This window comes from Hyperolius riggenbachi, chromosome 10 (assembly GCF_040937935.1).
Source record: "Hyperolius riggenbachi isolate aHypRig1 chromosome 10, aHypRig1.pri, whole genome shotgun sequence".
NCBI classification, from domain to species: domain Eukaryota; kingdom Metazoa; phylum Chordata; class Amphibia; order Anura; family Hyperoliidae; genus Hyperolius; species Hyperolius riggenbachi.
The window spans coordinates 248,993,916-249,012,286 of NC_090655.1; the positions used below are offsets into that span (position 1 = coordinate 248,993,916).

The following is an 18,371-nucleotide window of genomic DNA, read 5'->3' on the forward strand; positions in this document are numbered from 1 at the left end:
TGTGTTTGTTTGAAAATTATATACAACTAGGCCTAAGGCCGCTTAAAAAATGGGCGTTAGGCTGTGGCTGCCGCAGTACCACCCCCCCCCCCCCCAACGCACTGCTCTATCTGTTCCTTTCAAGTGCGCGCAACCACGCACGCCCTGCCCCTTCTGAACCTGTTCTCTTCTGCTCGTCATTCCCCCAAGCTCTCGGCAGTGTCTCTGTGCCCCTGCACATGCGCATAATGGAAAAAGCACTGACCAGGGACATGGGACGCAGAGACACTTGCCTATTATTAGGTAGGATGATCTTTATTTATCCATGATCAAACAATATGGAAAATTACCGCAGTTTGTGATTATCCAAATAATTAAAAACACATAAAAATAGTCTCATAAAACTTAATGCCACTTATTAACTGTTGGCATTAATAATTGTGCCCCCAGGTGGTACAACGGTTATCTCTTCCTTAAGAAAGCGGAGTAACACCTGTGGGAGTATTGGGTCTGTTTGAAGGGATCGTACGTCTCTCCTTGCCACTTACTGATGCCTGCAGTGCACTAGTACCCACTGCTAACTTGTGCTAAGTATCCTCATTATGCACCTTTTTCTATGGGCCATACGGACGCAGTGACTCGAACGCATAATTTATCCCTACATTGGTTACATAACAATTTTATGTACCATGATCGTTGAATGCTGCTGTGTAACATTGTGTAGTGCTGTAATGTCTCCCCTATCCATTGTACAGTGGTGCATAATATGTTAGCGCTTTATAAATTTAAGCTCATCGATATATAGGAGTAACATAAGACAAAAAAAAAAATTCTAACTCTAAGTTAGCCAATAAATGCTATCATCCTGATTCAAAACGTCTTGCTTTTACTGATGACTAACACGGTACAACACTTCACTGAACATAAGACAAGTGAGTGTAAATACAGCTGCAGTTTCTGTATGATCCACAAGGTGGCGACCTCAGCCGTACTAGCTGGCAGGCACAGGCAGGAAATAATGGAACGCACACAGAAGAATAGATGGAACGCATAGACAGGAAGTTTTGAGTCAGAGGTGAAGGGGGAGCAAGAAGAGAGGGGTCGTTGTAGGAACTGGCAGCAGAGGAGGTAATAAGATATGTTTTTTTTTTTTATTTACACTTATATTATTGCAATTGAACTATTTATTTGCCCAAGTCCTCCTTCCTTATCTGAATTGTTGTGTATTAAAGGGATATGGGGGTTTACACTTCTCTATGAATACTCCTTTAACATTTTACTTCTCAGGCAATCTTGCATTAAAATGCTTGGTGAGATGCTGGTAGTTTTGGCTTGTATGTAAATTGGCAAATTTAAAGGCACAGGAAGCACAATTGCAGCCAGTGCAGTATGAGAAGTATCAAGGGCTGAAACTGAATACACTATCTCTCCAGCACTAGTCTAGTTTAGGAAACCCCACTAATGTGATTGGGTGGACAGCATCCTCTCGAACTGCTAGGTTTCAAATAGGTTATAGTAAACTACGCCCACACTATTCAGCCAATCGCAATGCTTCGTGCTGTAGAGCAGTGTTTCTCAATATTTTATTGGTATGTACCCCTTTTAAAGCCTTGTACTCATCAAGTACCCCCTGGCATAGTAAACATTATCACAAGTATCCCTTGACAAACATATATTTAATCGTAGTACATGATCACAAACGCCTGACCCAGTACCTCAATGCTAACTCACTGCTAGACCCACTCCAATCTGGATTTCGGCCTGCCCACTCAACCGAAACTGCTCTCACCAAAGTGGTCAACGACCTTGCCTTAGCTAAAGCTGAAGGTAAATACTCCATTCTCCTCCTTCTTGACCTGTCAGCAGCTTTTGACACAGTAGATCATCCCCTACTCCTCCAGTCCCTCCAGTCCTTGGGCATTCACGATCTCGCCCTGTCCTGGCTTTCATCCTACCTCTCCAACCGCTCCTTCACGACCACATTCAATGAGTCCTCGTCCACCCCCAACCACCTCTCGGTGGGAGTCCCCCAAGGTTCGGTCCTTGGCCCCCTACTGTTCACCCTATACACATCCTCCATTGGCAAGGTTATCTCCTCCATGGGTTTTAACTACCATCTGTATGCAGATGACACCCAGATCTACCTCCACACCCCTGACATATCCACCACTACCATGGACAAGGTCTCCTCCTGCCTATCCGCCATCTCCTCCTGGATGTCTGCTAGGTTCCTGAAACTAAATCTAGACAAAACGGAATTTATGATCTTCCCACCCCGGCCATCCACGAACCTCCCAGATGTGCATGTCACTGTTAACCACACTACCATTCGCCCTACCTCTCAAGCCCGCTGTCTGGGTGTCACCCTGGACTCCACACTCTCCTTCACTTCCCACATCCAAAACCTCACAAAGTCCTGCAACTTCCACCTTCGTAACATCTGTAAGATTCGCCCTTTCCTGACCTCTGCCACCACCAAACTCCTCATCCATGCCCTCATAATTTCCCGCCTTGACTACTGCAATGCCCTGCTGTCTGGTCTCCCTATGACCCGAACAGCCCCACTGCAGTCCATCATGAATGCGGCAGCCAGAATTATCCACTGCTCCCATCGCTCCACCACGGCAGATCCCCTCCTAGAATCCCTTCACTGGCTTCCTATCCAGTCCAGAATCAGATTCAAGATACTGTGTCTGACCTACAAATCTGTCCACAAAACCTGTCCAACCTACATTTCCGATCTTACTCAGAGGTACACACCTAGCCGCTCACTCCGCTCTTCCAATGAACTTCGCCTAACCACCCCCCGCATCACCCAGTCCCATGCACGCCTCCAGGACTTCTCAAGAGCTGCTCCAACACTATGGAACTCCCTACCTCCACCCATTAGGGCAGCCCCCTCCTTCAACATCTTCAAGAAAGCCCTCAAAACTCACCTTTTCACTCTGGCCTACTACCCCTCACAAGTACTCTAAACCTACAGCTAAACTCTGGTCCCCTACCATTCGTGTCCTTACCTCTCCCTCTAGATTGTAAGCCTTTGGGCAGGGTCCTCCTCCTTTTGTGTCCTACCTGATCTGGCACCTCCATTACTGTGAACCCATGCCATGCATTTGAGTGAACCTAACTTGCCTAATCTCCATGCTTCATCCAGTGACTAAGCATTACCTTGTACTAATACTGTGCTGTGTGATCTGGTTTTCTTGTATTCCTGTATTGTCATATTGCTGTATGTCACCCCTAAATATTGTCTGTAACCTAAATTAATGTTCAGCGCTGCGTAATATGTTGGCGCTTTATAAATACAATAAATAATAATAATAATTGGTTTTTAACAATTTCCAAGCATTTACTGTTGCTTTTAATTAGATAACATACTAAATTGGTGTTGTTTATATAGGATTTATCATTTTCTAAAACTCTAAATTTGTTATTGTTGGTTAAGTATATCAAGCCTGAGTACCCCGTGGAACCATCAGAAGTACCCCCTGGGGTACGCGTACCGCATGTTGAGAACCTAGGCTGCAGAGGGTTCAAATTTTTAGGGCGGCACAAAGAGTGCACAATGGATGGCTGGTTGGACCCATTTGGGTGATCAAATCGACGTTTTTATGGCGTGCTTTAGATATTTTTATGCCTAATCCAAGTGATAAATTTGAGGTTAACTAGTTCAGCAATGGTAGAAACTCAGAGGCTTTTGTGTAGAGCAGATTGTCTCAATACTCTTCAAGCAAGAGGGGGGGGGGGGGGGGGTGTAATTCCTTATTTTTGTAGCTAAGCATTGCTTGACACTAGAGCTTGTGTATAAAATACAATCTCTAACTTATTGGCTAATTTATAAGAAAAGCCGTAAGCTTTAACCTCCCTGGCGGTCTATTAAAACAGGGCAGCACTTTTTTTTAATCATGTAGCTAGTCTAGCGCTAGCTACATGATAGCCGCTGTGCAGCAGCATCCCCCCACCCCCTCCAATCGCCTCCGGCGATCAGCGCAAACAGGAAATCCCGTTCAGAACGGGATTTCCTGTTTGGCTTCCCCCATCGCCATGGTGACAATCGTCATCGGCGTTGTGATGTCATCGGTAGTCCCGATCCACCCCTCAGCGCTGCCTGGCGCTGATAAGCTCGGTTGCGCAAGGGGTCTGGGGGGGGCGGCGAATCGGCACGGAGCGGCGGCGATCGGGAAGTACACGCAGCTAGCGAAGTGCTAGCTGCGTGTACCAAAAAATAAATAAATATGGAAATCTGCCCAGCAGGGCCTGAGAAATCCTCCTGCGCGGCATAGCCCGACCCGAGGTCGGGCTTACAGCCAGGGAGGTTAAAGGGCACCTGAGGCAAAAATAAACTAATAAAATAAACAATTGTATCTATCTTCCTTCTCCTAAAAATGACTTTTTAAGATATCCCACAGTGACTCCCGGGGAAGGGGGGGAGGGCAATGCCCCAGTGTAGCGCTGCCCATGATTAGAGAACTGTTCACAGTTCCCTATGAGGTTTCCTGCTGGGACCCCTAAACTAGACTTGCGCCATCTCTTCTTCCCACAAAGAGACATCAGTTTCACATAATGAAACAATTACGTGTCGGCAGGGCCGGTGTGTGCAGCCAGTCTCTATGCCCCCTCCTAACCTCTGCTATAGGTTTTGGGAGCTACATCACTTGTGGGGTGCCCTAGATGAGCAGTTCGGGGGTGGGGGGCTGTCAGTCAGGTACTGTTTGCTAATAAGCATTTGCCATCCTGTTCTCTTGTATCAATTTAAAGCCTACTGTCCTTTGGGGAGTCAATGGCACTGCTGCCTGCACTGCTTTCCCCTGAGGTGTAGCTTGCTGGGAGTGGTCTCAGGAGGTGACACTGCTGCCTGCACTGCTTCCCCTTGAGGTGTAGCATGTGGGCAGTGAGAGCACTTGGGACCCCCACCTGTACTATTAAGTTAACCCCTGTTTGAAATTTAGTATGACGGTCAGGACCAGGCTTTGCCAGCACTGGTGTCTTCCATGTACCCACTGTAGGCCGTCTGCACACCAATATATTGATGTTAAAGGGGAACTGAAGTAAGAGGTATACAGAGGCTGCCATATTTATTTCCTTTTAATCAATACCAGTTGCCTGGCAGCCCTGCTGGTCTATTTCTCTGCAGTAGTATCTGAATAACACCAGAAACAAGCATGCAGCTAATCTTGTCAGATCTGACTTTAAAGTCAGAAACACCTGATCTGCTGCATGCTTGTTCAGGGGCTATGGCTAATAGTATTAGAGGCAGAGGATCAGCAGGGCTGCCAGGCAACTGGTATTGCTTAAAAGGAAATAAACATGGCAGCCTCCATATACCTCTCTCTCTTCAGTTCCCCTTTAACCCTTTCTTTTAGAGCATGGCCACTGTACTCCATTCTGTGCCCCACCTTCCCTAATTAATAAACCAATCAATGATCAATGACTTGTCCTAGATGATTAGATGGTGGTTGGAGAGATGAGAAACAGCATAGTATTGCAGCCGTGGTTCGGGAGCAAAGAAGCTTCAGGTGGCCCTAATGCAGAAGAGCGTGGGAATGTGGATCAGTTAATAACTTTAACTTTGCCATCAGATCACCATCCCTGTCACGGGGGAGGTGGCGGTGGTGGAGGGGGGAATCTGCCTGTCGCTGACTCCAACCTTTATTAGACTATAACCTATTTTCCTTCCCTCTGTGGATTTAGGACAAAGAACAAGTTTATGTGAAATCAAAGATTAAACGAGAAGAGGGGTGATATAAGAAGGACAATGAAAGAGGAAGAAGAGTCATATGTGAGGGGTGATCAGCAATTTACACAGGATTGTGACATGATGAGGAAAATCAAAGAGGAAGAAGAAGAGACATATGTGAGGACTGATCAAGTGTCTATGGAGGCGGGTGAGATGAAGAAGACAATCAAAGAGGAAGAAGTGACATATCTTAGGGGTGATCAGGAGCCTCCACTGGAGGGTGAAATGATCAGGACAGTTAAACAGGAGGAAGAAAATATGTTTCTGAGGGATGATCAGCAAACTGCAGAGGAGGAGGAACTAATAAAGGTTACAATTAAAGAAGAAGAAGAAGAAGAAGAGACGTATGTGAGGTGTGATCAGGAGACTATGGAGGAGGGTGATATGGTGAAGACAATTGAAGAACTGTTTCTAGTTAAGAGCCTGGGTAAGTAAAAATTTGAGACCGGATTATAAATATTAGACAAGTGAAGTATAGATACCTGTTAAAAAGTAAGTTTACTCTCTTGGAACTTAGTGTCTTCATAAATTTTAAGCTTTAGGGAGTACTGAGGTAGATCATTTTAACTTGCTAACTTTTTAAAATAGCTCCCAAGCTGAAAAAGTGTGGGCACCTCTGCTGTACACCATATGAAAGACCCATCTCCATTCCTCAGTATAACATCATAGCGCCAACAAATGGGGAGGAGATACTGTACACCATATGAAAGGTCCATCTCCATTCCTCAGTATAACATCATAGCACCAACAAATGAGGAGGGGATACTGTACACCATATGAAAGGCCCATCTCCATTCCTCAGTATAACATCATAGCATCAACAAATGGGGAGGAGATACTGTACACCATATGAAAGGCCCATCTCCATTCCTCAGTATAACATCATAGCGCCAACAAATGAGGAGGAGATACTGTACACCATATGAAAGGCCCATCTCCATTCCTCAGTATAACATCATAGTACCAACAAATGAGGAGGGGATACTGTACACCATATGAAAGGCCCATCTCCATTCCTCAGTATAACATCATAGCATCAACAAATGGGGAGGAGATACTGTACACCATATGAAAGGCCCATCTCCATTCCTCAGTATAACATCATAGCGCCAACAAATGAGGAGGAGATACTGTACACCATATGAAAGGCCCATCTCCATTCCTCAGTATAACATCATAGTACCAACAAATGAGGAGGAGATACTGTACACCATATGAAAGGCTCATCTCCATTCCTCAGTATAACATCATAGTACCAACAAATGAGGAGGAGATACTGTACACCATATGAAAGGCTCATCTCCATTACTCAGTATAACATCATAGTACCAACAAATGAGGAGGAGATACTGTACACCATATGAAAGGTGCATCTCCATTCCTCAGTATAACATCATAGTACCAACAAATGAGGAGGAGATACTGTACACCATATGAAAGGCTCATCTCCATTACTCAGTATAACATCATAGTACCAACAAATGAGGAGGAGATACTGTACACCATATGAAAGGTCCATCTCCATTCCTCAGTATAACATCATAGTGCCAACAAATGAGGAGGAGATACTGTACACCATATGAGAGGCCCATCTCCATTCCTCAGTATAACATCATAGTACCAACAAATGAGGAGGGGATACTGTACACCATATGAAAGGCCCATCTCCATTCCTCAGTATAACATCATAGTACCAACAAATGAGTAGGGGATACTGTACACCATATGAAAGGCCCATATCCATTCTGTGATTCCAACTAAGATGGTGAAGTTGAGAACTTTTCTGTTCCTCACCATGAGAGTGTGCCATCAGTGTATATACATTTTGAGCCAGTTGGTGTGGTTGTTCTTAACAGTCTGACTTATTTTACAGATGAAAGACGTCTTATCTCCCCTCCAGATAATGATGTGAAAGATAATGGCATCACACAAGGTCCTTTAGGAGGAAACTCCATTACCGGAAATACACATCACAGACTTTACCATGAGGAGAGACCACCGGATCCCTCTAATCCTGAGGAACCTTCTGACAGATCCCATTGTGGTACCCCAAATACCCATCCAGTAGGTCACAGTGAGGAGAGGTCACACGACCCATCTGAGTCTCAGGAATCTGCTGGTAAATCCAGTAGTGTCAGGCATGGAGAAGAGAAGATGTTTGCGTGTTCTGAATGTGAAATTTTTTTTACAAGGAAATCTCTTCTTGTTGCCCACCAGAGGGAGCAAACAGGGGAGACTATCTTATCATGTTCAGATAATTTCCCTGATGAACAAAATCTTTTTACGTACCAGAGAGACCATAAAGATGTGCATCCTTTTTCATGCACAGAGTGTGGGAAATGTTTCACTACTAAACAGGTTTTCCTTACACACCAGAGAAGCCACACAGGTGAGCGCCCTTTTTCATGTTCAGAGTGTGGGAAAAGTTTCACCACCAAACAGGTTCTCCTTACACACCAGAGAAGTCACACAGGCGATCGACCATTTTTATGCTCGCTGTGTGGGAAGGGTTTCATGTCTAATGCACACCTTCTTCGGCACCAGAGGAGTCACACCGGCGAGCGCCCCTTTGCTTGTGCAGAGTGTGGAAAAGCGTTCCTTCGGAAAAGTCACCTCCTGACACACCAGAGAATTCACACAGGTGATCGTCCGTTTGCATGTTCAGAATGTGGGAAAAGCTTCACCGACAAAAGGCATTTTCTTACGCACCAGCGAAGTCACACAGACGATCGTCCCTTTTCATGTACACATTGTGGAAAAAGTTTCATTTCAAAGGCGTACCTTTTCATGCACCAGAGGATTCACACCGGTGAGCGGCCTTTTTCATGTTCAGAGTGTGGGAAAAGTTTCAATCAGAAAAGCCACCTCCTTACGCACCAGAGAGTTCACACGCAGGATCGTCCGTATTCCTGCTCAGAGTGTGGGAGAACTTTCACCACTAAACGGATTCTTCTTAAACACCAGAGAAATCACTTGGGCGATCGCCCGTTTTTGTGCACAGACTGTGGGAAAGGTTTCGGCTCTAATGAAGACCTTCTTCAGCATCAGAAGATTCACACGGTTGAACGTCCTTTTTCATGTTCAGAGTGTGGGAAAGGATTCTTTAGGAATAGTCATCTCCTTGCGCATCAGAGAAGTCACACAGGCGAGCGACCGTTTGCCTGTTTGGAATGTGGGAGAGGTTTCATCGATAAACGAAATTTACTCAGGCACCAGAGAAGTCACACAGAAAATGGTCCTATTCCCTGCTCATAGTGTAGGAGGAGCTTCAGTTGTCAAGAAGAACTTATCAGACTCCTGAGAACACACAACTGAGTGGCCTGCCCTAATGTTTAGAGTGTGTGGGAAAAGCTTCAGTTGTCAAGAAGAACTTATCAGACTCCCGAGAACACACAACTCAGTGGACTGTCCTAATGTTCAGAGTGTAGGAAAAGCTTCAGTTGTCAAAAAGAACTTATCAGACACCAGAGAAAACACAACTGAGTGGCCTCTCCTAATGTTCAGAGTGTGGGAAAAGCTTCATTTGAGATATACTGTATAACAAATGTTTTTTAAACATTTATCAACTGTTTCCAAGGTTGCAGCAAATATCAGGGTGATGTGATATGCCAAGAAAATACTGATCACATTTTTGTCATTTAAAGGACACCTGAAGCAAGAGTTATATGGAGGCTACCATATGGATTTCCTTTTAAACAATACCAGTTGCCTGGCTATCCTGCTGATCTCTTTGGCCGCAGTAGTGTCTGGATCACTTACCTGAAACAAGCTTGAAGCTAATCCAGTCAGGCTTCAGACAGAGCACCTGATCTGCTGCATGCTTGTTCAGTTTATATGGCTGAAAGTATTAGAGGAAGAGGATCAGCAGGATGTCGGTCAACTCGTATTGTTTAAAAGGAAATAAATATGGAAGTCTCGATATCCTTCTCAGTTCAGGTTCCCTTTGAAGTGAATTTAAAATTGAGATCTGTGTGAATGTAGCCTATAAGAGACCTTCTCAAAGACAAGTAAAGTCACACTGGCAATTGTCCTTTTTATGTTCACAGTGTGATAAGTTATTTTCCCACCCACCTAACAGGTCACACAGACAATCATATAGCCTCCTATTTTCTATTACAGAGTTCTCAGGGTGACACAGAACCACTAGAAAGTAAAAGGCACTAAAAGAGTCCTAAAATCCCTCTTACTAAAAAGCAACACAACAATTGTAGTTTGCCTTCTTAAAACAGAAAGTATTTGCAAGAATTAGGCTTTAAGTGGAGCAACTGTGGTTTCCCATGGTGCATCACTCCCAAATACAGTAAGATCATTTGCATATTTGGGAGTGATGCATCATGGGAAACCACAGTTGCTCAATTAAAGCCTAATTATCACAAATACCTTTTGTTGTTAAAATGGACCTGAACTCGAACGTCTCTCTGCTCTAAATAATACACAAAAGCATAATAACCTTTAAACAAAAATACATGTCTTTGCTACAACTGTTACAAATCCTAAAATAAATCTGCACAGTTTTTACTTCCTGATTCATGGAAGCAGACATATTGTTTACAGCCGGTGCTTTGAAATGGGCTTATCTGCTTAACTGCCAGAGGCAGTCATGTGACACGGGAAGGATCAAATTACAACTAGTGATTAGACAAAAATGAGGGGGAATTACACAGGCTAAACTCTTTAAATACTGTATATTCTGACGTATAAGACTACTTTTTAACCCTTAAAAATCTTTTGAAAAGTCGGGTGTCTTCTTACATGCCGGGTGTCATTGATGCCGGGTGATACGCCCTATCCTGTTACCGACTCTCAGATCTCGCTGCTGAGGACTGTAGTGAAGTGGCGCAGGGCACATGTGTGAGCTGTGAGAGCAGAGAAGGAGGTTTATAGGATACAGGGGTGGGCCGGAAGGGTGAAAGAGGCGTGTTTTATGGGCACAGCGCAATCTATTCTTCCATACCACAGGTAGACAAGGAGAGCTGACCAATCCACTTAGGGAGAGGGAGAGTTGACCAATCCAACCAGTCAATCGCCTATATATGGTTCTATACTGTACCACATACAGTACAGCACCAGTATCTGTTCATACATAGCACTAGTATATGATGGTTTTTAATTTTTATTTGGTGTGCGTTGGAAGAGGGGTAGTCTTATACGGCGAGTATAGCCCAAACTCTATGGGCTTGATTCACTAAGACAAATAGCATGCATTATCAAAGTTAGCACACCTTATCAAAGTTAACACGCCTTATCAGAGTAGCATAGCACACTTATGCCTGCTAATTGGCAATGACGAGAGCTCCACTCGTCCTGCCATGAGCCCCTGCGGTTTTGTAGCGCTCGCTATGCTACTCTGATAAGGCGTGTTAACTTTAATAAGGCATGCTATTTGTCTTAGTGAATTAAGCCCCATATTTTAACTGGAAAAGTTGGGGGGTCGTCTTATACGTCGCCCAGTCGTCTTATACGCCGGAAAATATACGCTACATACAGGGTGCATTTCTGTTATGTTTTCCTTGTGTCCTGTGCAAGAGTTCAGGTCCATTTTAAGAAGGCAATATCATATTCAGCCTTTCTTTTTAGGAAGAGGGCATTTTGGTCGCTTTTAGCCCTTTATACTCTCCTAGTGGTTCTGGGTCACTATGAGCTGTCCAGGTACTCTGTAATACTGGTGTAAGCCCCATCACTGGATCACTATATACAAAACTATACTATGCTAAACAACACACTACACTCTCTTTTTACTGTGATCCCATTGGTCGGACCGTGACTGCAATCACATGATTAGCAGAGGGTCGGGAGAATTAGCCAAATATGTTTTAGAACGTGCTTTCAAAGTAGCATATTTACCTAAAAATCTTTTTTTTTAATTTTACCCCATTCTTTCAATCAAAATAGAAACAAGGCTAAAGGGTCAAATCCCTAATTATACCCCTTGCCAATTGCGTTTGTGGCGTTTAGATGGGATAATTTCTGAGAGATATTATGTGGTCTTGGTCCTTCTGCTCTGCAATAAATAAAGGATGGTGTAAAAACTCTGGCTTGGATTTTAAGTCCATAAAAATGCAACCGATTCGGAGCACCCCAGTTCATTACTAGTGTGACTGAGGCATTAGTGTTTGGTATTCCCGTGCACGGGAGCAGTTGATGAATATGGTTTAGGATGTATTTTATGTTGAAATCACAAACACTGGTGCACATGACAGGTGGTGGACCAGACTCTGCTACCACCCGGGAGTCGGGACCCCCAACCCTGCATGTGATGCCAAGGGGTGTTGATTGTACAATTTTATAACTTCCATGCAATATAAAGGACTGCCGAAAGCAGCGCTGGGCAAACTATGGCCCGGGTTCCGTATTTGGCCCACATGCGCTTAATCTCCTCTCCCCCCTCCTTTCCTGCAGAGTTGCACGCGGCATCGGGGATCTGAAACTCGTCTTGATCTCCGACTCCCCCACTGACCGCTCACAACTCTGCAGGGAGGGAGGGGGGTTGGAAATTAAGGAATACGGTCCGCAGCATGCAGCCCGGGCCACTTAAAGTTTTCCCAGCCCTGGCCTAAAGGATCCATTCAAAGTATATTCACTCAGTTTAAGCTTCTACTACATAGATGATTTGGTAAGATTGTACGATTACAGTTGTATCATTAATGGAGATCTTTACATGCAGGAAACATACAGGCACATATATCCCTCAGACAACCTTTCTCCTTCCTGTGTGACAGATGTGGTGCTTTTATACCTGGGATAGATTATAAGTTTGTACAATACCAGGCACAGGATTTACTGATCTGGTGAAGATATGTAAAGGAGATCACCAGGTAGTGTCAGTATGATCAGCCTCCTCTCTGTATCATGCCTACCTTTTATGTTCATTAAAGTGGAACTAAGCCTAAAACTTTATTTCTGCTGTAAAAGATCAGCCACAGCATAATAACCTTGGGAGGGTCTTCATTACAGATTACAAAACAACTTCCTTGGTTTCACATTTGCAGAAGACACTGAAAGGGTTAAGCCTCCGTGTTTACTATACAGAGAACTTCCATTGGCAGAGGTCTCCTGCAGTATATTCACAGTTGCTGATAAGAACTAATTAGACACTTTGACCTGGCTAAACAAACACAAAATACAGATAAGTGACTTTCTTCAGCAACTATGGGGTTGATTCACAAAGCTTACTTATTTTCAGCAAATAAGGGGGTAGTTTCATCAAATGCAGTGCACACATAACCCACGGCAGTATTACTGTCACTTCTGCATGGAGCAATGTGAGTTACACCAGTAGCACAACTGTTGCTACGGTAAGGCGCATTACTGACGATAAGGCTTGTTAATAACGCTTGTTACCGTAGCAAGTATTACTGGCATTTGAAGAATCTGGCCCTAGGAGAGATAATTCATGAGATAAACAGATAAGGAGAGATAAATCATGAGTTAAAGGGAACCTGAAGTGAGAGGGATATGGAGGCTGTCATATTTATTTCCTTTTAAACAATACCAGATGCATGGCTGTCCTGCTGATTCCCTGACTCTAATACTTTTAGCCATAGACCCTGAACAAGCACGCAGCAGATCAGGTGTTTCTGACATTATTGTCAGATCTGACAAGATTAGGTGCATGCTTGTTTCTGGTGTGCAGTGCAAATAGATTAGCAGGGCTGCCAGGTAACTGGTATTGTTTAAAAGGAAAGAAATACGCCCGCCTCCATATCGCTTTCACTTCAGGTACCCTTTAAGCCAGTTAAGATAAATCATGAGTTTAATAAGATAAGGAGAGATAAATAATGCTTTAAGTCGTTTAAGGAGAGATAAATTGTGAGTTAATAAGTAAGGTGAGTTACAGATTGCCCGGCAAGCTCGTGGTGAACCAGAACTCCTAGGAGTGTGTAAGGGGCTGAAAAGGACCAAAATGCCCTCTTATTAAAATGCAGGTGTGAAAATTCAACATACAGTAGTAACTTTATGTGGAATGAAGACTTTTTATTGTGTGCTGTGCAGGAGTTTGGGTCCACTTTAAGCTATATGGAGCCTAGTAAAGAAAGCTATCTTTTGTTCCCCTTGATAGTTCTCTATTCCTGTTACTGTACGCTTTGGGCTCTTTTCTTCTGTATAATGTTGTTGTGTTGTTTACTGTGTGAAAAAGAAATCAATAAAAAATGTAAGGATCGAATCGGTGTTCTCCTTTTGTGCTTGAATCCTGTCACTGACACAAATGCCTTCAAGGAAGAATCCCCAGTGCTCCTGATAGGTGGCCACGGGCTCCATCTCCAGTGACAAGAAACCCCCCCCCCCCCCCTTCCTCCTTGGATGAAGACTTTCTAATGCTAGGGGGTGAAGAAGGCTGGATCAGGTCATTTGGTCGAGGATCAGAAAGAGTCTACTAGACACCCGTGTAAATTATCGGTAACCAGGAACCAGAGTGGTAAGTGATAAAGGGGGCCAAAATTGAACACTTGGACCAAGTTGCATGCCAACCTCAATGTCTAGTAACTGGATCAAAGTATGGAAAGGCCCCAAAGGTGTCTAATAATGGCACAATATTTTCCTTGTATGGTAATTCGATCAGATTTTTAGGATCAATTTGTACAGAAAAATGCACAGTATGTAGAGAAAATCAAATGAATCCACTGAAATTCATGTATGTATGTGGGGCAATAAGAGACATTCCTGATAAAATCTCCTGGAGCATCCGTAGGCAGGGCCGGATTTCTGGGAAGGCCACAAAGGCCGTGGCGATAAAATTCAGCAGGGCGCAGGACTTGGAGAGATTAGAGGTCACATGTCAAAGTAAATCACTTCTGCTTTGCTCTATTCTGCCTGAATTCCAGAGATCCCTGCAGAGTGTGTGTGATAACAGTCAGCATCTGTTGTCATCTGAGGATCTTGTCCAGTATAATGAGTGGGGACATACAAGCTGCTGTGAGAAGAAAAATATATGGGTTCAAGTAGTAGAGCTTTTGAGTTCAGATTAGTTTCTTTTTGCACGCATTCACGGACAGGAATTATCAGCTCCCCTCTCCCCCAGACTGATGTTTATTACTTGGTCAGAGCTGTTAAAGACCTGAGACCTGTTAAATTTATGGTTTGTTTTTCTTTCCTAGGGAATGACAGCAACATTCTTTGTGCTACAGTTTAACTCTTTCCTGACACTTTTTAGTTCCGTATCGTTTGTTAACAAACGATCATATCGTTACACACTTTTAAAAACTACTTTTGCTTAATCCGTTCTTTCATCAATTAAAATATTGTTTGTCGTTCACAACGAACAATCGTTGTCATATGTGTGTACGTAGCTTTAGGCTAGTTTATTTAGTGAGTGTCACAGTGAAAAGCAACTTTGAGTCTATTCGACCTTTATCAAGAGCCCCAGTCACTTCTTCTGTTTGGTATATGCATTATCAAGACAACTGAGGAAGAATTAAGGCCCCAAAAAGCAAGCAAGATCCATTCAATCATTAAATCCCAAAGGTCCTAGGCAGAGGCGGATCATCCACAAGGCAACTTGGCTTAGGCCTAGGGCCTGGAGAGAGTCTAGGGGCCTGGTGTATGCTAGCCCCCAGCAAATCTTGCCAAAAAAAGGATGGGCCCAAAATACCTGCCTAGGGCCCCATTTCACCTCAATCCATCTCTGGTCCTAAGGAGATTGTGTCAAGAGTTAAGTGGGACTTCAGTCATAGGAGATCCCCGTCTCTCCCTCTCCAAGGTGTCAGTTCCACCAGCAAATCTGAGGCAAGTTACGTCGCCTGCTTGGGCTGCCCTCTCACATGGTTGATCAATCTGAGGCAACCCTTTCCATTCTGGATAGATCTAAAATGTTCATCATGAATCCTTAGGCAAAGCTGTCATTTTATACGTAGTAGTGGAATTTGCAAGGGCAAAGAATAATACCATAGACAACAAGATCCTAGCGGCTGGTAACAAAGTCTATGACATTGAGGTAGGCAGATTCCAGATGCAGGGTTTATCCCCAATAATTTGTGGGCGAAAGTTCTCAATTGTCACTGTGAAGGAGTAGTGACCTGGACAGCCTGCGTATGATGCAATCTTCTCTCCCCATCTGTGACTTTGTCCTCAGGTGCTGCTGATCTTCATTCCTCTTTGCCAGCTTAGCTGGTGCTTCAGCCCACACTGATTGCTATCAGTAATGCTGATGAGTTATGAGTATGAACTGTGGCATCACATGCACCGTGCAACACTTACAGGGGCAACACAGAAACTTCTTCACTGGCTGATTATCAAGCTTCTTACCACTTCACAAGAGGAGGCCATACACATACAGGCTTATTTGGTTGGACCATCCTAAAGGGCACTAGTGACTTTTTGCACTCCTCTAAGATGCTCTGGTGTTTGCAAATATGTGACTGAAGTGGAACTCTACATGTGCAAATGAAGTTGCTCTAGCAGAACAACCTTCCCAGATTTAGCCTGGACAGGTGTGTAGTATCAAGGGTCGTCCAAGTAAACCATATGGACATCAACCAAGGATCCACACACCTGCCCATTGCTCTTTCAGGAATTTTATTAAACAATCAATGGACTGTACCCAAAGGAAAATAGCCCTTATACTATACCCATACTGACCTACACTAGGGGTCCTTCTGGCTACCTATACTGGTGGGCCCTCTGACTACCTATACTGGAGTCCTTCTGGCTACCTATACTGGAGCCCTTCTGGCTACCTATACTGGGATTCCTTCTGGTTACCTATACTGGAGTCCTTCTGGCTACCTATACTGGCGGTCCTTCTGGCTACCTATACTGGGGTCCTTCTGGCTACCTATACTGGGATTCCTTCTGTTTACCTATACTGGAGTCCTTCTGGCTACCTATACTGGCGGTCCTTCTGGCTACCTATACTGGGGTCCTTCTGGCTACCTATACTGGGGGGCCCTCTGACTACCTATACTGGGGGGCCCTCTGACTACCTATACTGGAGTCCTTCTGGCTACCTATACTGGAGCCCTTCTGGCTACCTATACTGGGATTCCTTCTGGCTACCTATACTGGGATCCTTCTGGCTACCTATGCTGGCGGTCCTTCTGGCTACCTATACTGGGGGGCCCTCTGACTACCTATACTGGGGGTCCTCCTGGCTCCCTATACTGGGGGACCTTCTGGTTCCCTTTACTTGGAACCCTCTGAGTATCTATAATGGGGGTCCTCCTGGCTCCCTATACTCCCATATTGGGGGCTCTAGTTGGGACTGTTTAATACTTGGTGCACCTCTACAACCATACCTCCCAACTTTTTGAGATGAGAAAGAGGGACACTTAAGCCACGCCCCTGCCACACCCCTGATCACACCCCCACCACACCACTAGTCACGCATAGCATAAAGATTTCATAAGAAAAATATGTTGTTTTATAATTTAAACCACACTGGTCCTTTCTATCCTGGTTCATTTTCCTTTATATTAACATTTTACAATTAGTAATATATCAATTTAAAGGATGGGAATGAAGTTTAGAGTCAATCAAAGACATTTTTTTTGTAGAGAAATATATATATTTACATAGAAAGAAGGACGAAGTCCTGAAAGAGGGACAAATGAGGAGGACAGAGGGACAGGGCTCCCAAAGAGGGACTGTTCCTGAGCCCTGTCCCTCCGAAGGACAGTTGGGAGCCATGCTATGCTACCACTACTGGGCCACTCCTAAAATCGTACCCTATAGTCTGATATGTGTAATTATACGTATGCTGTCAATCATATTTATGTTCCTGTCCATGAAGGTTTGCTGCTCTGTAGTGCCAACAACAATTCCTTGTACGATCCTGTACTTGGCGAATAAAATCTATTCTGATTCTGATTCTTAATACTTGGGGCCCCTCTGGCTACTTAGAAAAGGTGCTTGTTTGTGTATGTGGGGAGGATGGGGGAGGGGCAGAAAGTTGCCTTAATATTTTCTTTCTTTTTTGTTTAAGGGGGGACATCAATGATTTCTAGCCACGCCCCCAGTACTGAGACAAAATACAGCTCAATGCAAAGCGCAAAACCAGAACAATTGACCGAAGTGAGTAAAGCAGGCTGCAGTTTCTCTTTTCTCCACAAGATGGTGGATGTGAGTGCAATACACATACAGGAAGCAATGGAACGCAAAGACAGGAAAGGGTGGAACCTATAGAAAAACAGTTCCTGGTACAATGGCTGGAAGTAGTAAAGAGTGATTGCTGGATGTATTAAGGTATCATTCATAGAATTTCTGCCTTTTGTCCCCTCTGATGGAACTCTAATCCTCTATAAGTTGCCAAGATGTATATTTCTCCATGGAGGAGTGGCAGTATATAGAAGGAAACAAGGACCTTTACAAGGACACTGTGATGGAGAATCAGCCACCCCTCACATCACCGGGTAAGTGGAGACTATAATTTATTGTAGTAGAGACAGCAGGATCCCCCATCAGCTGATAATCATAATAGAGACAATGTATTCAGTTAGTGTGTGTGTTTCCTACAGATGGATCCAGTAACCGAAACACACCAGAGAGGTGCACAGGTCCTCTTTATTCCCAGGATTGTCCACAGGAAGATCTCCCGCACCATTATCAGGTAGGTGGAGCTGAGGTACAATGAAAGTCTCAGGGTTAGATAGGTGACAACAGTTCAGGAATACCTATTCAGACCAGCATCAGAGGGGTTAATTGGCTACCTTGGAATGTGCTT

General features: G+C 44.1%; 2 protein-coding genes across 2 annotated transcripts in view; both read left to right on the plus strand.

The window, feature by feature from the left end:
* Positions 1-18,371, plus strand: part of LOC137537065 (uncharacterized) — a 338,736-nt gene that overhangs the window by 18,133 nt on the left and 302,232 nt on the right. The window contains exons 6-7 of the mRNA XM_068259210.1: positions 17,954-18,060; positions 18,166-18,257. Of these exons, the coding sequence (XP_068115311.1) occupies positions 17,954-18,060; positions 18,166-18,257 (199 nt within the window). The remainder of the gene's footprint in view (positions 1-17,953; positions 18,061-18,165; positions 18,258-18,371) is intronic.
* LOC137535197 (zinc finger protein ZFP2-like) lies at positions 1,048-9,995 on the plus strand. The gene is made up of 3 exons (XM_068257012.1): positions 1,048-1,107; positions 5,671-6,143; positions 7,590-9,995. The coding sequence occupies exons 2-3, from the start codon at positions 5,735-5,737 to the stop codon at positions 8,969-8,971; spliced, it is 1,791 nt and encodes a 596-aa protein (XP_068113113.1). The 5' UTR covers positions 1,048-1,107; positions 5,671-5,734; the 3' UTR covers positions 8,972-9,995.

Coding starts and splice junctions, on each gene's coding strand:
- LOC137535197 (XM_068257012.1), top strand. CDS start 5,735: ATGAAAGAGGAAGAAGAGTCATATGTGAGGGGTGATCAGCAATTTACA. Junction 6,144..7,589: donor GTTTCTAGTTAAGAGCCTGG/GTAAGTAAAAAT, acceptor CTTATTTTACAG/ATGAAAGACGTCTTATCTCC.